Raw genomic sequence first — 15789 nt, forward strand, 5'->3', positions numbered from 1 at the left:
GAATCGTGATCAGGAAAAAGGAAATGAAACCAGAGAGCCGGGGCTGAGCCACGGAGTAATAATAATAATACTAGCGATGCTGACCTCCGCGCTTGCAGCATCCCCGCCCGGCTCCGGAGCATGTTCAGAGCTGCCCGGGCAGAAAGCCTGAGCGGAGCCCGGGGAGCTCCGGGCTGAGGCAGCGGTGGCAGCCGAGGCAGCCGCTTCCCCCCCGCCGCCGGAGCCGCAGCCGCGGCCGCGGGAGCTGCCCCGCCGGCCGGCGCGCAGGAGGAGCGCGGCGGGGATGGGAGGTTAGAGCCTGCGGGGCAGCCCTGGGGGCCGGAGCCCGGCGGCAGCCCCAGCCCCAGCCCCAGCCCATATTTCTCTCTCTCTCTCTCTCTCTCTCTCTGGTGTTGCAGGAGGAAATCCTGTGAATGTCATTGGGGGGCGGAGGGGGAACTCAGCTGGTGAGAAGGCTTCGAGAGCAGACAGCCTTTGCGGGGGCAGCGGGGGCAGATCCCACCACAGGCACGCTACAAAGGAACAATCCCTGCCAATGTCATCGGCCATCGAGAGGAAAAGCCTCGATCCTTCCGAGTAAGTGGCCTCTTTTTCTTCCCGGCTCCCCCCCCTCTCCCCGTCAGCCTTCCGAGGGCCACTCATCCTCCCCCCCGGAGCCACTCGACCGGCTCCGCCGCTACCGGCATTGTGTGCCCGGCGGACCCCTTCCCGGCGGCGGGGAGGGGGCTCGGCAGCAGCCCCCGCCGCTCCTTTCCCCCGAGCCCGGCCGCGCCGCGCCGCGCCGAGCCGCAGCGGGGGCAGCGGGCGCCGAGCACCGGCGGCCGGGCTGCCCCAGCCCCGCGCCTCCCCTGCTGCGGGCGGCGGCCCCGGCCCCGTGGGGGGCTGGCGGGGGGTGTAGGCTGGCGAGAGCTCCCCAAGTTCTGGGAAAGGGCAGCCCGGAGCAGCCTGCGGGGGCGGGGAGGCGGCGATGCCCCCCGGGCAGGGCACTTGCCACCCGCTCCTCCGACCCAGGGGCGCTGGGAACGGCTGAGGGCGAGGGAGAGCATCACGCTTGCCAAATCTGAAGGTGGTTTTCGTGTGGAGGGACCCTCTCTGCCCCATCTTTGGTCTGCCCAGCTCGCCGTAGCCGATTATAGCGAAAGGTCAGAGCTGTTATCAGCGGGTGCCCAACTTCCACATTTTCATAATGCAACTTTCAAGAGCTTGTATAAACTGCTTTGGTGGGGGCAGGGTGTTCTGCAAAGGGCATGTAGAAAGACTTGACTGACGGGATGTAGAAGATGAGAATTTCCCTGCCCTGGGTTTCCCACTCGGGGAAGGGACCGGCTCCCGTGTCCTGGTCCAGGCTCTCTGGCTGTGCTCCGCAGCCGTCCCATCCCTCCTGCCCACACAGGCATCCCGCTGGCGAGAGGCACGGTAACTCGGCGTAAAACCAGAGTCATTTCAGCCCTGTACATGCTAATAACTGCAGTTATGCTTGTCTGGAATCATGATAAGAGAGAAGGAAAAAAAAATTATAAAATCTCCATTTTCAGATAACGCTTAAAACATTGCTCTTAGTAAACCTGAGTCATTCGTGGCTTGTTTCCTGTGAGATACTAAAAATGCCATCGCTTGAAGCCCAGAGTGAACACATGGGAACTGTTTCTTTGGGGGATTAAATCAATTCATTCCGTGTCACTTCTGATGTTTTGTGTCTTACATTTTCTCTTATTTTATAATGGTTTTTAGGAAACGATAATCCAAGCTCCTAGGTAGATGATGTCCAGGTTTCAACTACAAAGTTTTAGTAATCTTCAGTTATTTACAAACCTTGTGTTCCAGTGACTTCAGTGCCAGCTTAGAAATCTATGGACATCAAAAAGCTAATGCATAAACCAGCAGTTCTGTTCTGCGTAAACATCCGCCAGGCTGTTCCGGAGTTCAGGGCTTTCAGAGAGCCCTGGCTTGTGATTCCTGAACGCCCGTAAGATTAAATATTTTGGGGTACGTCTGAAGTTTCCAATAAAGGATAATAAAGGATAATAATGTGCATTTCCTTCTATTGGAAGGCTCTCAGAACTTGTCAGAGCGGAGCGCACACGTTAGGAAAGGGAGTATGGGGCCCGAAAGAATAAACTTGGAAAAACTAGGGCCTAATCACATACAGAGTTCCCCCTGATTTTAATGAAAACTCACAGGACGGAGAGCTCATAGGAGAGGGATGTTACGACACAACTTTCAGGGCACAGCAGTTTAAACTTAGAAGAGTGAAAACCAGAACAGAATATAATCAGATAATAGCTGAGGGCTCAGCTTGCCTAAATAAAAACTGCAGGATCACTTTCTCAGCACAGAATTTCTTGACCAGTGGTCGTTTCTCCCTGCTGAAGAAAGTAATTCTTGCCCAGAAAACCGCTGACCCAGTAAATAAGCAGTAGTAATATAATTTTTTCCTGTTGCCTGCTGGAAACTGGGAGCAGCCTGATCCTTCTCCATCAGTGTAGGTCTCCTCTGCCCCCTCCAGCCTAAGGGAGGACAGACCAGCGACAGAAACGAAGCGTTGAGGGACTCTGCTAGAGCGAGAACCCAATAATGTATGAAAAAATTTGAGGCTCCACTCGACCAGCACCTCGGTCATCGTCCAGCAAAGCATAAATGTGCAAACATGCGCCTCCCTTGCCGCTAGCCACGGGTTTAAAATTAAGCAAGTGCTTAAAGGATTGATCCAATAGGTTTTTTTATTAGCTTCCCTGGGGTTTGGATGAGGCCCTCAGCAGCAGCCCCAGCTCGCTGCAAACCTTGTAGGACTGAGCTCAAGTGCCTTTCTTCTGATTTTGTTTGCTGTTCTTTTTTTTTTTTGGCAGAACTTGTAAAATTACACAAAAAGGCAAAGAAGAGAATTCCTTAAGAACGTAGCTTTGAAGAAAATTCTTGCTTTATCCGCGGGTATTACCAGAACCATCCTAGGTTTCAGAGCTTTTTAAAAAGGGAAAAAAATACCGTGCATGAATAGTCAGTGCTAGTATCGCAATAAAGATTTGTGCCTCTTTTCACACAGGGATGTGTAAATCCCAAATAACTGTTTGAGTTATGTTGGCATAGACCCATCCCAGGGGATTCATGTCCTTAGCTGAAGGAAAAAAAGAAGTCCTGCAGTAATATCAGGTCAAATTCTGGCTCTATTAAAAACAGCAGCAAAACTTAAACCAGTTGGGCAACGGTCTCATCTGTTGTATTTATTCATTTCACGCTGTTCAGAGAAATGACATCCCCAGAGTTAGTCTTCAAATTTACATTTCCCAACGAAAAGTTGACAGCATGTAAAATCCCTCAGGTGCCTTTTCTAGTCCTTTAGCCCTTGGTGAGACAGAAATTCCCTTTGCTTCCAGCAGCACTAACAGTCAAAGCTTGCAAGCTCAGGTTTATAATATGGGTTTATATATTTTTGGGTTAACGCACAGACGCTTTATGGTACTGCTGGGGTTCTTCAGTAAGTTACAGGTAAATGCAGAGGTTATCTGTGTCGATTGGGTCACTTACAGTTGTTTATAGGTAAACCTTAAAAATCTTGTTGGAAAAAAAAAAACAAAACATTTTTTAATGGAAATGAAAGCATTGCTATGTGTTGTGGACAAACCAGGATTATTTGAAAACGTGAAGAATATAGTAAGAACTCCTGGGACTTTGGGGTTGTTGGCATCCGTCAGTCTGCACAGACATAACCAGCATTTCTATGAAATGGTGGATCCAGGCAGCTTTTTGATTGTACTTTTGAAAAAGTGCAATCTTTAATTATGGAAGAATCATGTTATAGGAAAGGTATTTCTGTTATAAGAACTGCATGGCTTGAGACACATGACTGAGCAATTCATGTTCTGTCCTGCAGAAGAAAAATGATGTATCTACACAGACACCGATGTCCTAGTAAAGTAGTAGATGCCTTTACGGTAATGAACATACATGGGTGGTACATAGATCGTCAGGTTTATGCATTATTCTTTAAAGAAAAATAAAAAAAAAGGTAAGCAAATTTTTGCATACTCTTATTAACTGTTTAAATTTTAAGCTGTTTTTTTTTTTAAACCAAAAGAAGAGTGAAGTCCTGCTCCCTCTGATGTCAAAAGTGAATAAATCATTTACTCCGCTGGGAGAAAAAATGAGGATGCAATGCCTGTTCTAACTTGACCAATCTTGTGGTTTGTTTTTCCTTCTCCTTCTTCTCATGTGGATGCTTTCAGAGTACAGTTTCCTTCTCCAATGATTCTTTCATTCCCTCAGGGAGCCAGTGGATGAAGTCCTCCAAATTCCCCCGTCGCTGCTGACATGCGGCGGTTGCCAGCAGAACATCGGGGACCGCTATTTCCTGAAAGCCATCGATCAGTACTGGCACGAAGACTGCCTCAGCTGCGACCTGTGCGGGTGCAGGCTCGGGGAAGTGGGGAGACGGTTGTATTACAAACTGGGCAGAAAGCTCTGCAGAAGGGACTATCTCAGGTACACAACCCACTCCTTCTACCCTCGCTCCCCTTCTTTCTACCATTTCAGCTTTGCTTTGTCATGTCATTAGTACAGCTAGTGAGCAAAGATCCATACAGAATTCATTCGTGAGTACTCTTAAACGTAAAGCCTGACAGCAGTCGCAGTTGTAACGCAGCACCGTTTGCAAGCTCATGGGCCCGTATATTTTGGGGGTTAACGCACAGACGCTTTATGGTACTGCTGGGGTTCTTCAGTAAGTTACAGGTAAATCCAGAGGTTATCTGTGTTGATTGGGTCACTTACAGTTGTTCATAGGTAAATCTTAAAAAGCTTGCGGGGGAAAAAAAAGCATTTTTGAATGAAAATGAAAGCACTGCTACATGTTGTGGACTAAAGAGAATTATTTGAAAATGTGAAGAATATAGTAAGAACTCCTGGGACTTTGGGGTTGTTGGCATCCGTCAGTCTGCACAGACGTAACCTGATAGCTCCAGGCGAACCGCGCAGTGTCAGCGTGGGATTCTGGCAAGTAGAAATTGGGAAAAGGTGATGAATTTCAGCAAGCTCCCCCTGAGCTGACAATGAACCCGTTCCCCTGAATGGTTTTAAGAAGTTCTGTGCTTCTCCAAGCATTGCCTTGGAGCCGAAAGGTATATAAAACCAGGTGCCAAGATCGGCGACGGATGAAAGATCATGCAGTTCTCTCATTTAAGAACACGGTATCCAAGGTAACTGAATTCAATTCATTTTCCTGATGCAGTAATATCAGCTATATGAGAGATGCTTGATTCCACTAGCCAGCAGGGCTGCCGTACCTGCGTGGTGTCTGAAGCCACTGCCGTTTATGCGATTGATCCCTGTCTTTTTCTGCATCGCTGGTAAAGTTATCTGGGACACTTCAAGCAGAAAGACGCAATGTGCTGTATGTTCGTTGCAAAGCTACAGCCAGTACAGGAAAGTTTGATTGCATTAATTTTTGGATCCAGTGGATTTTTAGCGTTCTTAAGCCTGGTCCTAAACAGCCAAGAATTGACCCATTTTGCTGAATCAGATCTTACAAATACACTTGGTACAGGTATTTTCCTTAACATTTCTCTGCCTCTCTGTTTTGCCAAAATTTGTAAGTGGAAGGATTAAACTGAGATTAATATATTTCACAAAAATTGATAATAAAGGATCTTTATATTCTTGATTACAATTAAAGTGTATTGATCTTTGCTGTGCTGGTTGTGTACCATTTCCTCTAATGGATCCCTAATCTTACAGGAGGTCTGTGGAAGAGAATAGTGGTATTTGATATTTTTTCAGCTACCTTACTGAAGGCTAATTTACCTGCCAATAAAATCTAAACCAAAATCTCAGTGGAGTTCCTAATTGCGGTGTCTCTGAGCTTTACCGATGGGAATTTTGCTAAGCAGAAACTAAGAACTGAGTTTTGCTAATGAGGCTGCCTGTAAATACTCCACATACACAACAGTCCAGCAGTGATCCCATTAGTTACACTTTCCAAATACTTTTCATCTTAAAATGGAAGCAACAATGGCAATACAATTAATGTATTTTCTTGCAGTGAAATTCAACGTTTTTATTTATTTAATAATGCAACATATAAGATCTTCCCTCATTAATGAAAAATTTGGCAAGCTTTGTGTAAACTTAGTATTACTTTCATTGGGCAGAAGTAAACACTGACATCTCCTGGTAGACTAAAGAAATTATGTCTTTTCCCCTTAAAGATCTGTCTTAATTTAGTGGGCATTCTTTTTGCAGTTCAGAAGGTGATATGAAGCAGGCACAGCATATGTAAGAGAAGTGTAGGAGGTGGAAAAACTCTTTCCAGAATTAGTATGGAAATTTAGAAGTCAAACTCAGTAGGTGTATACTTCGAACAAGTAAGAAAAAAAAGGTATATATTTCTGCTTATTTATTAATGATTTGACTTACAAACTCTGTAGCCAGCAGACCGCATGAACGTCTGGCATTCACACATAGCGGAGTATGTCGCACTGCTCCAGGTGAATGGTAGTGCATGCTGTGAGGGGAATGCATATCTAGTGCATTCATTAGAGGCTCCTTTTAATAGACAATACCATCATGATCTCAGCAGGGTTTTTCAATGTGGATTAAAGAGCGGTCCAGATCATAAAATCGTTTGGGCTAGCGTAAGTATCTAGAAGGTCTTAGCATGTACCCGTCTAAAACCCAGCAGGAGTGACTTCATGGATATAGAAATGTTTGGGTTTGAAAGAATCTCCAATGTGGAGGCAACGACAAGAGACAGGGGAGTCTTAGACCATGGCTTGTGTCAACTCCTTTCTGTAAATTACAATAGCAACAGCTGAAGATAGCAAAATTTATCAATGGAAAGGTAATTTCTATCGATCACAGAAGTGGAAGTATTAGCACAGCACAACTTTATGCCATGATCTGGGCAACCTTTACTCCTCCTGAAGCTGCTCAGCAATTCAAGATAAGGTCATTGATCAGGCGAGTCAATTATATTGACAACAGGTGAGGACCTTGGACTTTCTACTTCAATTTTTGGTATCGCAAAGTTCAGAGTTCTGCTCGGCAGCTTTCCACGTGACCTCTGTCTAACTTGGCAATACTATGACTAATGGATCAAGGCACTGATGTTGTGTTCTTGTTTTGATTTGTTTTTTCCCATCTCCCCAGCAAGGGAACTCTGCTTACTTCTCTGCTGTTGTTGTTTTAGGCTCTTTGGCCAAGATGGCCTCTGCGCCTCCTGCGACAAGCGAATCCGGGCTTACGAGATGACCATGCGGGTGAAGGACAAAGTGTATCACCTTGAATGCTTCAAATGTGCTGCCTGCCAGAAACATTTCTGTGTTGGGGACAGATACCTCCTCATCAACTCAGACATAGTATGCGAACAGGACATCTACGAGTGGACTAAGATAAATGGAATGATCTAGCAAAGACATGCCTCATAGTCTAATAAAGACATCTCACGGGCGACACCAATGCATAGCTGCAGTGAGGAGATCATCACTTGAGCTATGGGCTTTGTCTAAAATGGGGGGAAAAAACCACGGAGTCGGCCCTTTACAGGCAGTGCTACGTAGAATCTAAGCTACATATAGGTGAAGAAGGGAGACCGAAGCAATAGTAGATAGACTGACTTCTGTTAACAAAGGCGTACGGACAATAACTGACATCAGCCATGTAGGCGAGAGTTGGGGAACAAACACAACGCGATAATGAATTCTCATAACTGGAAAAAGAGTAGGGACTTCTGTAAAGAGATGTTATGGCTTTGTCACCTGCAGACTAGGATTGTGCAATTGAATTTTCTTTTCGTCTTGTTTTAGTTACTGAGGTTAGACGACAGCTCCTAATGTAGACATGAGGAAGAATACTGGAAGAAAAGGGCCATCACTTACGTGGTCATTCTATACGGCCTTACACTTTGGATAGGAGAGAAAGCAGGAAGAGGGTGGGGGTTATTTTTGCATGGATTTTTTTTTTCCTTTGAGAATGAACAGTGCATCCTCTAGTCCCAAACTCTTCTTTAAAAAAATCCTGCTGAATAGTTGTTTTTGGGCACTGCTGTTTCAAGATGAGATGTTCCACAGATCATTTCTATACAAATATAAATCTAAAGAGTTGTTCAACTATTTTATTAACTTAGATTATATCGATAAAATATTTGTTGTGTGTAGTAAGACTCTGCAGCTTTAATAAAAATAACAGAAGATTTGAGTGTTGTTATTTCTTTTTTTTTTAGTTGGGCTGGATTTTTTGTTTGTATTATTTATTTTATTTTTTGTAGCAGGGTTTCTACACTTTGTCTACAGCTGACGCCTGCTGGATCCACTTAAGGTTGTGTTTCAAAACAGTAATGTGAGAACACTGAGGTCTCAGTAAGCCTTGCAAAGTTCTTCATGCTAAGGAGAAATTAGATAGTGTTGTAGGAGAAATTAGATAGTGTTGTGTGGCACTGAGGCTCTTTGGTGTTTATGAGGATGTTTTGAGGCTGGTGGCCCACAGAGAAATACATTTGGGTGTTACTTCGCAACAAAGACGAGCCTGTCTGATCTCAGAGGAGACCGTGTGAGATTAGGGTCTCCTAGAAAGGTAGCTCATTCTGATTTTGCTCTGGATTATTGAATCCAGTATAATATCACTAAAGCTAATCAATACTTGCTAGTATTTAGAAAGAATTAAGTTCAGAGCCTTTCCTGCAGAGACTGTTGTCACTTGCTTCTTAAGCAAAAGGAAGTTTCTTAGCATTGTAGTAATACCAAGAACACGAGAAGAACGCCTGGTCAGGCAAAAGTGGACATTCGGTATCTTACTCCCAGAGACAAGTAGTGGGTGTTCAGGCAAGCAGGGAGTGACCTCCGCCTGAAGCCTTGCCAGCTTGCAGGAAGGTCCAATGAGCTTCGTGTGAGCTTGCCTTCAGACCCCTCTGCTTAACACCGACCCACAGACCCATTCTCCGTGAGTTTGCCTGTCCCTTTTTTTTTTAATTCTTTGGCCTCCATAAAGTCCCAAAGCAATGATTTTCACAGTTTAATTCTATGCTGTGTTTATTTCAAAACCTGTTGCCCGATAACTTCATTGGTTGACCACCATATTGTGAGAGATAATGAACAGTCATTTCCTATCACCTTTTTTTCACCATTCTTCACTTTAAAGACCTATATCATATTCCATCCAACTTATTTTTTCTGAGATGAGTAGTCTAAGTTCCTTCTTGCATGAAAGCTGTTTCACGCCTCTGATAATCTGTTTCTCATCGCTGTATGTTTTCTGGCTCTTCGTTATCCTTTTTGAGAGCATCACTAGAACTGCACGTTGTGTTCAAACATACTAAAAAAATAAAGCTCCTAACACAGTTGAACAAGTCTGAAAGTCCACTCAGAAGACAGTTGGCATTTCCGTTCACCCCATCAGTACTAACATGTAAGGAATAGCACCTAAGCATATGGATATCTATTTGTCTGATTATTTTCAATAAACTTGTGACCTAAGGGATCTCTCATCCTAGCAGCAGTACTGACCAATGACAACATTTTGCATTTTACAGTGGATATTCTGAGACCAATTTCTTCTTTTCTTGCTTTTGTTGTCACAACTAGCATTGGGGACAGAACCTTTAAATCTTATTGCCAGCGAAGTTGGAAACTAAACAGAGGACATAATGAAATCATGCTTGAAAAGTAGTTTGAGGGCTCTGTGATTTAGCTCTTCTCAAGTGATATGCTGACCTCTGGAGGCCATAGGCAGGTGGTATAATTTTAATTCTTAGCCTAAAACGTATCCCTGCCAGCACAGGCAAGAAAGCTATGTACCCAAGGAAACTACAGCTATCATCTCTCTTCACCCTCAGTGGCTCCTCGCAAATATTCTGTCCAGCTAGAAGCGAAGTCTCAATATGCCTGTTAGTTTACACAGCTTGGCGGATGTAACCAGGATGCTAATGCAGGGTGGAGGTGCACAGTCGTTCTTCAGGTCGGTGCATGGGGGCACATACGCACAGTGAGCTGCACATCACCAGAGAAGGTAGCACCAACAGCATCGTGGCAGATGCCTTTAAAGCTTTCCAGGTCATCATGCTCTGCCATGTCATTGCGATGTCCCTCTCAGAGCCCCTCTTCTTTCTCCCCCTCTCCTTTCCCCCCCAAAAATATACCTGGAAAGCACTATTGTACAAGCAGGGCAGAGGAGTGCTTACGGCTTCATGAACATCTACTAGTTCATGGCAAGAAAATTTTGCAGATGATGGCCATCAGCTATAAAGCTGGTTTTTCTGTAGTCGCACGCTAATGTTGGAGACGAACAGGTGTCAAAGGAGTGTCATACGCTGGGGAGACTGGGACTCCGCTCCATCCCACGGCGCTGCCAGCTGAAGGGTCTCTGCACGAAGACCACATTTCAGATCACAGGTAGCCATCTGCTGATAGTCCTGACTGTGCAAGGGGCGGTGGGAGATAAAACGAGCTTCCCTTTGACAAAGTAAACCATGATTTTGACTTTTCAGAATTGCTATGAAGAGGTTTTGAGCTGCATCCTGATCTCATACAGCATGATGGTGTAACTGACTCTAAAATAACTGCAGTCCCAGAGTTACATCAGCATAACGATTGCATCAATGTGATCGGAATCAACGGGTATCATTACAGGTAAGAGTTTCGACACTTGTTCCCTAAACCCTTTCCAGTGTAATTTTTAACCTTACTTGGACATGCTGCAGAGCAGGTTTCCGTGATTCCACCTCACAGAGAGGTTTGACTGAAAATGTAGTGTAAGGGGCCTCGTTAACAACTGGGTTAGGTAAGAGTGTCAATAGTTCAGGGAGGCTTTGTGGTTTTGCACTAATGAGAGCAAGATCCGTGTTTTGTTCCCACCTCAGAAAGTATTTCCTGTGTGACTTTTGGCAAGGTAGTTAAATATTCTGCTTCTCAGTTGCCCGCCTGTGAAATGGAGATATTATCACTTATTCTGTAAACCATCATTTAAAACTTCCTAATAGAAATACACTCAGTATTTTGTGTAAGGTATCATTTACCCAGGAAAATACATTTTAAAACCTAAATGAATATATTTGTAAAGGAAGGATGCTGCAGGGTCCACAATGGATATTCTTATTTTGTTATAAGACCACCAGTTTTACCTAGTCTATGTAACTTCAGAAGGGGCTTAAGCTGAACTGGAAAATGACAACTTGTGCCAGAAGAAGAGCCTCCACTTGAGCAGTAGTGTTACTCTGCCTGTATAATTATACCAGTCTGTTGGTGGACTTCTTCCCGCCAGATTCCTAACTCTTGCTCTCTGGATCCAGGAGGAGAGAGAACAGATTTCTCTTGGAATTAGCGTAACCAACACTTCACCTCCATCCTCATCTCAAGTATGTAAGGACTCTCTCCTGAAATCACAAGAAAATAAAATGTTCCAAAAACAACGGCGAAAATAAAAGCAAAGATGATTTAAAGGCACAGGCAAAAAGCACGATAATCTGAATATGACTTCATCAGCTGATATTCAAATGCATTGTCCTTTATATGTTTTCAATATCAGCAGTATTTTAAAAGGCATATCATCCTTCAAGATTTCCCTTCTTTGTCCCCATTATTCAATGTCATGGTAGGAAGATGAGAGCATTACCATCGATATCACTTTTTTAATTCCGTGCCCTTGAATAAGGGCAATAAGAACCCCGCATAATAGAGTTTTCAGCGGAGAGAGTAAATGGGAATCGGTTGTTAATTCAATACAGGATACAGAAGCTGTCTCTCCCATCTCTTTTTCTCAAGGTAATACTGTGCCTCCAATTGTCATTATACCCAAGAATCAAATTATTTGAATTCTGGACACATCAGCACAAAACCGAAGACTCCCTGCCAATTTCGTAGCCTGCTTGGAAGAGAACATCAGAGAGCATCACTCATTTATACGACTGCCAGCCTGAGACTGTAAATTCAGAAAACAAGAAGGCCTCAGGTGCTGCACTTTAACATGTCTTTCTGCTCCTGCATTCCCCCCCCCTTACACCCCCATCACATACAAGGTAACATTTTATCTCCGAAAGGCAAAGCTTTCAAGCATCTGCCAGGGCGAGCATAGACTCTGTATGGCCTGGATGTGAATTGAAAATGAGACTATTAAGTATATTAATTGATAACAGTCACTTGTGACTTTGAAGGAGATTCATGACACTTGGAAAAATAATCTATAAAGATTGTTGTTGCTCTAAAAAGACAGTGCAGCATCAGCTTATTTCTCTTGCAGCAGGTTCATCTCTTTTATAGAGCATACTGCACTGCAGGCAAAGGGAATTTTAATGGACACTGGAAAGAACGATCTATTCCTCTGTCCCACAACAAAAAAGAAACCATAAAAAGACACAGAACAGAGAGATTGAGATACGGTATCAGAAAACATTTAAGGAACTATAATTAAATGAAGATTCAGAAGTCTGTCAATGAGATGAAGATTAAACTGGCAGAAAGTTGAACCTTGTTTGAAGGAACTTGTTCCCTCCTGCTGTGGGTTGTTTTGTAGCAGGCTAATGAGAAGGCACATCTCTGGAAGGCTCCTAATAAACCCGCAGATCTCTGACGGTTAATTAATAAACTTATTTTGCAGGAGTATACCACGTTCCGTTTAACGCTTTTCAAGTGCCTTGCAAGCATTAATGCATTAATGCATTACTCTTGCCTTTTTGAAGCTACAAGCCCCGCTCCATAGGTAGGGAAACAGGCACAAAATGAACATGACCTGCTTAAAAATCGCACAGTAACTCAGCCAAACTTCTGCGCGAGCAGATCTCTTGGCTTGAGTGTGACCATTCCACCATGGACCATTTGGCAAATGGTCCATACCTTCGTCAGCAGGTCCATACCTGCTGACGAAGCAGGTATGGGTGCCACATGGCCTGACCTGTCCGACAGTGGGGATCTCAAATACACTCTGAATGCGGAGAGCAGTCTCAAATAGCATTTTATATGGATGCTTTCTATGAATTATGCCCGAGAGTGATATACGTCCCTCCCTGCATGACAGACAATCTGGTATATAAAGCTCAGCTGTGTTGGCAGACTCAGGAGTTAACAGCCTGTGGGGACATTTGGGCAGGAGTAGTAAAAACCCATGAAATTCGGCTAAAAAAAAAAGCATGTGATGACACCTATGGCTTATTCTTCAAATACAGAGAGTGAGCCACCATTTCACTCTCTGTAGCAATAATCAAGCAATGAATGCTTGAAGCACCCGTAAGCCCCCTTATCTGTGTTCTCTGCCAACAACAAAGGGATGATCAAAAAGCTCCTGTTAAACTGTTTCTCTATTAAAAATTTAGTTGTCAAATATTTAATTTTGGGGGGGTGAAAAGCAGATCATCATGAAAAACCCATCTAAGATTTTCAGGGAAGAAATTTTTCTTTTTTTAATGAAAAGGTTGAATACACTTTTTGCTGAACGCTTCCTGATCATCTCTGCTCTCTCTCTGGCACATTCCGGTTGTATTTATACATCGGCATAACGCAGCGAAGCCTGTAACCAACTGCAAGAAGTTTGATTTCTGTGGAGGTGCTGGAATGGGGGAGCAAGGAGGGATGCTGTCACAGTAGCGACTGGGGTAGGGAAAAGTAGCCGTTGCTCTGCAGTGTTGAGAAAGGAATAACCTTTTAAAGCCATGACCCAAGAACTAACTCCTTTTGTAGTCCAGTAGCTCTGTGCCACCTACCTTTCACACGATGGCTGAGATGTTTCTTCTTCAGGGCTGTATCTTCCTGGGTCGGTTGGTAAAAGCTTGCACTAAGAAGGCTATGAAAGAAGCCTGAAAAGCGAGGCAGGCTTTTGTTTTCTTGTTTCGGTTAATCATTGCAGCACTCTGTCTAAAAGACAAAAAAGTAAAAGCATTTCTCTTGCTTCCACAAATTTTTGCCAGGCTACTCATGGCAAAAAAAAAAAGATCTGGAAGCAGTGGTGCAGCAGACCAGCAAACCAGCGTCTGAGATACAAGCAATGAGGCAAAAGCACCTGGATATAACAGCTGAGAGTTGAGAAGAGTTTATTCGTAACGGACTGATGATCCTCGTATTAGTGAAATACTGTATAATGACTCCTGCTCTCTGCGTGTAGCTTCCACAACATAAGATGTCAGCAGCCAGATGTATTTTCCTGTTCTATGGCAGTAGATTTGGATGCTTGTTAGTACAGGGAGTAGCTTTTCAGCCACGACAGCTGAGCCCTTGACTTCCATCTCCAGCCTTCTGACTTTTTTAGACCCCTGATTCTGGGCTGGGGTTAGGAGTTTGGTTTTCTTCTCTCCTCAGATATGTGTCTTGCATCTCATATCAGATGCCTTTACCAATGTATTTCACAACACCTGCAAACTGGTTTTGAGATAGAGATGATTTACTTATTTACATTTGTTTTAAAGAGACAATCACAATAAAACTGAAATTCTTCTACAATAAGACACATAGCCTTCAGTCTGACAATATCCTGAAGCATCTTGACAGCTACCCAAAACAGTGGTTAGATATCATGTAGAGATCTCATTAAAAAGATCTAAGACCTGCAATCATCAACCTAAGGATGCTTTGCAACACCAGGAAATTCTCGGTCGGCTGGTAAGACAACGCTCCGTCACAACATGGTTATGGTTTCTTTGCAGTCGGTAGGTGTGAGCAAGCACCAAACGAGCTGTGGTGCAGTTGCCCTGGAATTCTTGGAGCTGGCCCAGCAGTGAGTTTGACCCGACAGGCATGAGAAGCGTGTTGTTCAGCTGATAAGGAAACTGAGAACGTGCATCAGCAAATACAGTTTGTTTATCCCGTAATAACTGTTTTTGAGTAGTATAAGCAAAAAGAGGCTGGGTCTGCACTAGACAGATAAGAGCTCTGACCGAAAGGACAACCAAAGGTTGCACCAGGCCTCCTGGAAACTTCAAAAGAGAAACCTTCGGTGGGAATGGATGACCAAGGGAATTGCAAAGGGCTTCTCAAGTCTTTATCTTTGTGCTACCTCTTCAAATCCAGCTCAACACTTTAGTCATTTATTGTTGCCATCGTCTCATGAATGTATGCTGGGCTCAGCCTTGTTCCTACTGCACAGGTGTTTGTAGCCAGAAAACCCCGCTGCTGCAGCCGTGGCTAACTGGCCGCCTCGTTAACAATCTCAGCTAATAACCTAAAGAAAGTGTGTGGAGCTGAAAAGTGAGCTGCTATCTAGTTCGTACAGATGGCTTTTTTTAGGTCAGGAAAGACTCAACAGCAGCAGAATTTTCTTTAGGGGTGCCCTGTTATTCTCTGTGTTCCTCAGGTAAAGACCTGAGCTCCCATACAAAACAACCAGGGTCCCAGCACTTTCCACAAGATCATGAAATATTCTTCCAGTCCTTGCTTTCAGCAGGGTCTTTCACACATCCCTTGGGCCGTGAGTCATGCCATTGCATCAGGAATCACCCACAGTGAAAATGCTGTAAGCACATGAAATTATAAATATTCCTGAGGCTTTATTACTGCCTTTTTGACCAAGTTAAGTTTGAAGTAAGCAATCTTGGTCTCCTGTGAACTTTGTCAGTGCTGTTCTCTGTCAGTATTAATCCAGCATGCACAACTGTATATGTACACAACCTGAAAGCAGGTATCAGCATTGCTGGCCTGTGATGAAGGCACCTACTGATTATCCACTGCACTGAGTTTCTCTTCCACGCTTAGTTTAATTCGTTAGCTCTCGGATGCAAGAATCATGCCTTTCTATGCTATTCACGCTCTGTAAATGAAGTAAACTTTATTTTTTATACTTTCACAGGCTAATGTTTACATTTGTAGCAATATTTTATATTTGATTTAT

At 44.0% G+C, this 15789-nt stretch overlaps 1 protein-coding gene and 1 long non-coding RNA gene across 3 annotated transcripts; one reads left to right on the forward strand and one right to left on the reverse strand.

Moving 5' to 3' along the window:
* The first annotated feature begins 3 nt into the window (after nt 1–3).
* Nucleotides 4–8179, forward strand: LMO2 (LIM domain only 2). The gene is made up of 4 exons (XM_072865285.1): nt 4–290; nt 399–576; nt 4261–4476; nt 7178–8179. The coding sequence occupies exons 1-4, from the start codon at nt 284–286 to the stop codon at nt 7395–7397; spliced, it is 621 nt and encodes a 206-aa protein (XP_072721386.1). The 5' UTR covers nt 4–283; the 3' UTR covers nt 7398–8179.
* Nucleotides 8180–10153: 1974 nt separating this feature from the next.
* LOC140653253 (uncharacterized) lies at nt 10154–14658 on the reverse strand. 2 transcript variants are annotated; one of them, XR_012043061.1, is made up of 4 exons: nt 14510–14658; nt 13969–14324; nt 13673–13823; nt 10154–11353 (listed from the first exon to the last, which is right to left on the reverse strand). It is a non-coding gene; the product is annotated as an uncharacterized lncRNA (long non-coding RNA). The 2 variants fall into 2 exon arrangements; XR_012043060.1 differs by having other exon boundaries at nt 13969–14658.
* Nucleotides 14659–15789: the final 1131 nt, after the last annotated feature.

This window comes from Ciconia boyciana, chromosome 6 (assembly GCF_034638445.1).
Source record: "Ciconia boyciana chromosome 6, ASM3463844v1, whole genome shotgun sequence".
NCBI lineage: Eukaryota > Metazoa > Chordata > Aves > Ciconiiformes > Ciconiidae > Ciconia > Ciconia boyciana.

Coding starts and splice junctions, on each gene's coding strand:
- LMO2 (XM_072865285.1), top strand. Junction 577..4,260: donor AAAAGCCTCGATCCTTCCGA/GTAAGTGGCCTC, acceptor TCATTCCCTCAG/GGAGCCAGTGGATGAAGTCC. Junction 4,477..7,177: donor TGCAGAAGGGACTATCTCAG/GTACACAACCCA, acceptor TTGTTGTTTTAG/GCTCTTTGGCCAAGATGGCC.